Here is a 2,500-nt window from a genome sequence, read left to right as displayed (position 1 = left end):
TCTGTCTCCTCACAGTTCCGTATAAGTTCTTCTCGGACCCTTCCGGTCTGAATGAAAAACGGAAGCAGCGGCGGATCCGCACCACCTTCACGAGCTCTCAGCTAAAAGAGCTCGAGCGTGTGTTCGCTGAAACGCATTACCCAGACATCTACACCCGCGAGGAGCTCGCGCTTAAGATTGACCTTACAGAGGCCAGAGTTCAGGTAATTATTATTATTATTATTATTATTATTATTATTATTATTATTATTATTATTATTATTATTATCAGTAGTAGTATGATGATGAAGATGATGAAGATGATGAAGATGATGATGATGGGCTGTGTGGATGTATTTTACTGTAAATTAAATTCGGTTTGCATCTATAAGAATTTGACAGGAATTTGGTTTAATGTTTATTTATGCAGATAAATCAATGTTTCTGATGGAACTTTAAATATTCCGCAGAAATGCATATAAATGATATTAATAATTGACATGATATAAATATATAAATAATATATATATATATATATACACAAAATCGAATCGAATCGAATAGAGTGTTCTTCTTGTTCTGGTTCTGGTTCTTGTTCTGGTTCTTGTTCTGGTTCTTGTTGTAAGTGTGTAAAGTGTGTTGTATTTGCGGTGTAAAAAACGCCGTGTGTGTTTGTGTTTTTTTCTCAGGTTTGGTTTCAGAACCGACGCGCAAAGTTCCGTAAACAGGAGCGCGCGGCCAACGCAAAGGGCGGAAATACCGGAAACTCCAGTGTTACGTCCAAGAAACCGGGCGAGGCGCGCGCATCCTCCGAGGACGATGAGTCTAAAGAATCCACGTGCAGCCCAACACCGGACAGCACGGCGTCTTTACCGAACTCGGCCAACACCGCGGGCAGTCCGGGCGCGAGCAGCCTCAGTCCCAGTCCGTCATCCGGCGGCTTTGGCAACGCCTCGAGCTCGCCTTCCGTCCACCACGCGCTCAAATCACAAGCGTGGCCCGGTGTGGGTTCTGCTGCGCCGAATCAGGACCTGCTGAAGAGCTGGCAGACCGGAGACAGCGCGAGCGCCGGTCCGTTCGCCGGGGTGCTTTCATCCTTCCACAGAAAACCGGGCGCGCTCAAGACCAACTTGTTTTAAACACGCACGCGCACACACACACACATATATATATATATACACACACACACACACACACACACACACACACACACACACACACACACACACACTTAGCGGGTAGTTTACTCTCTATTACTTCCGGCTGGATTGTATTTGATTGTATTTGATTTCCGTTAGAGCTGGACTCCTGATTATTATTTTTCATAAACACTCAGTACTGGTGAGATTCACTTTATCTGGTACCGTTTGGGACAGAACTCAAGCTCGAGCTGTTTGTGGAAAATGTTCCCTACATAGTGCACTGGATAGAGAGATTTAAACATCTTAAAAAAGAATCATAAATAAACAGGTGAACACTTGGTACCAGTTCCGCTTCACTGAAGGGATCCGGGTTTAGGGATTAACGGGGCAGGACCCTTCTGGACTGTGCGCACTTAAGAAGGTCCCTAAAAAAACCATTTGCATCCAAATTTACTGACGGAAACTCATTCAGCTTCTCTAAAATCACCCTGTACACACTTCTAACAGACTCACTGCGGTTCTGAGTGAAGTGGACCTGGTGAAGTGGTGTTTTGTTCTGTGAGCGTTACTTTCTTACATTTTCTTATCAAATGAACAACACGTTGAGTTCAGTCTGAAACGAGAAGTTCGGTCTGAAAGTTCTCTCACTGAGCTCCTCATGATGAGTTTAAAAGCGGTGGTGTTTCTGTAGGTTCTGGTTTCTAAACGCGCCCTGTTTAAGTGCATTACACAGAGGGTAAAAGTGTGTATGCGGTTTAATAATATGGAGAGATTTGGGACGAGGCCTTCAAGTGAGAGGAACATACAGGAACAAGTGTTGAGAGATGGTGGTACAGTGGAGGTCGTGTACAAATCGCGCTTTACTTCCACACTTCACTGTGAAAGAAGATATTTAGAGTCAGAGCTGGAAATATTTGGACTTGTTTAGTTGGTTGTTCTAATCATCTCACTGATCTCCACACCTTCACAAACAAACACATGGTAGAAACGTGTTCTTCAGCTCAACACAAGCTTCATTATAGAACCAAACATGGTTCCTCTGCAGGTGTAAGATGTTGTACACCATCGGGACTGTGACGTCACGGACACAATGACGTGACCGTCTGTTTTAGAATTAGCACACGACGCTAACTGTGTTCCAGTCTGAGCAGATTAATTTATTCAGCGAGAAATGAAGTTATATTAATTTTAATTTTTATTTTTTACAAATATTAGTACTTTTTTCAGTAGGGCTTCTAAAATACTAGAACATGAAATTATTTTGTAAATATTAATATAAATATTGAGTAGGTTCTGTTTTTATTCTGGTGCTGCTTTATTCACACCGCAAATCAGAAGGGTCGCGTCCCAATCCGCACCTCACTAACTAGTGTGTGTAA

The 2,500-nt window shown here is 42.8% G+C and overlaps 1 protein-coding gene across 1 annotated transcript in view; it reads left to right on the top strand.

Annotated features, from left to right (window-relative positions):
• phox2a (paired like homeobox 2A) overlaps nt 1-2,500 on the top strand; it is a 4,020-nt gene that overhangs the window by 1,391 nt on the left and 129 nt on the right. Inside the window, exons 2-3 of the mRNA XM_083549135.1 lie at nt 16-203; nt 669-2,500. The exon at nt 669-2,500 is cut by the window's right edge and continues 129 nt beyond it. Of these exons, the coding sequence (XP_083405261.1) occupies nt 16-203; nt 669-1,118 (638 nt within the window). The 3' untranslated portion in view covers nt 1,119-2,500. The remainder of the gene's footprint in view (nt 1-15; nt 204-668) is intronic.

Source organism: Silurus aristotelis, assembly GCF_946808225.1.
Source record: "Silurus aristotelis genome assembly, chromosome: 8".
Lineage (NCBI taxonomy): Eukaryota > Metazoa > Chordata > Actinopteri > Siluriformes > Siluridae > Silurus > Silurus aristotelis.
The sequence above is the reverse complement of the archived record's forward strand: the minus strand, read 5'-3'. Positions and strand labels throughout refer to the sequence as shown.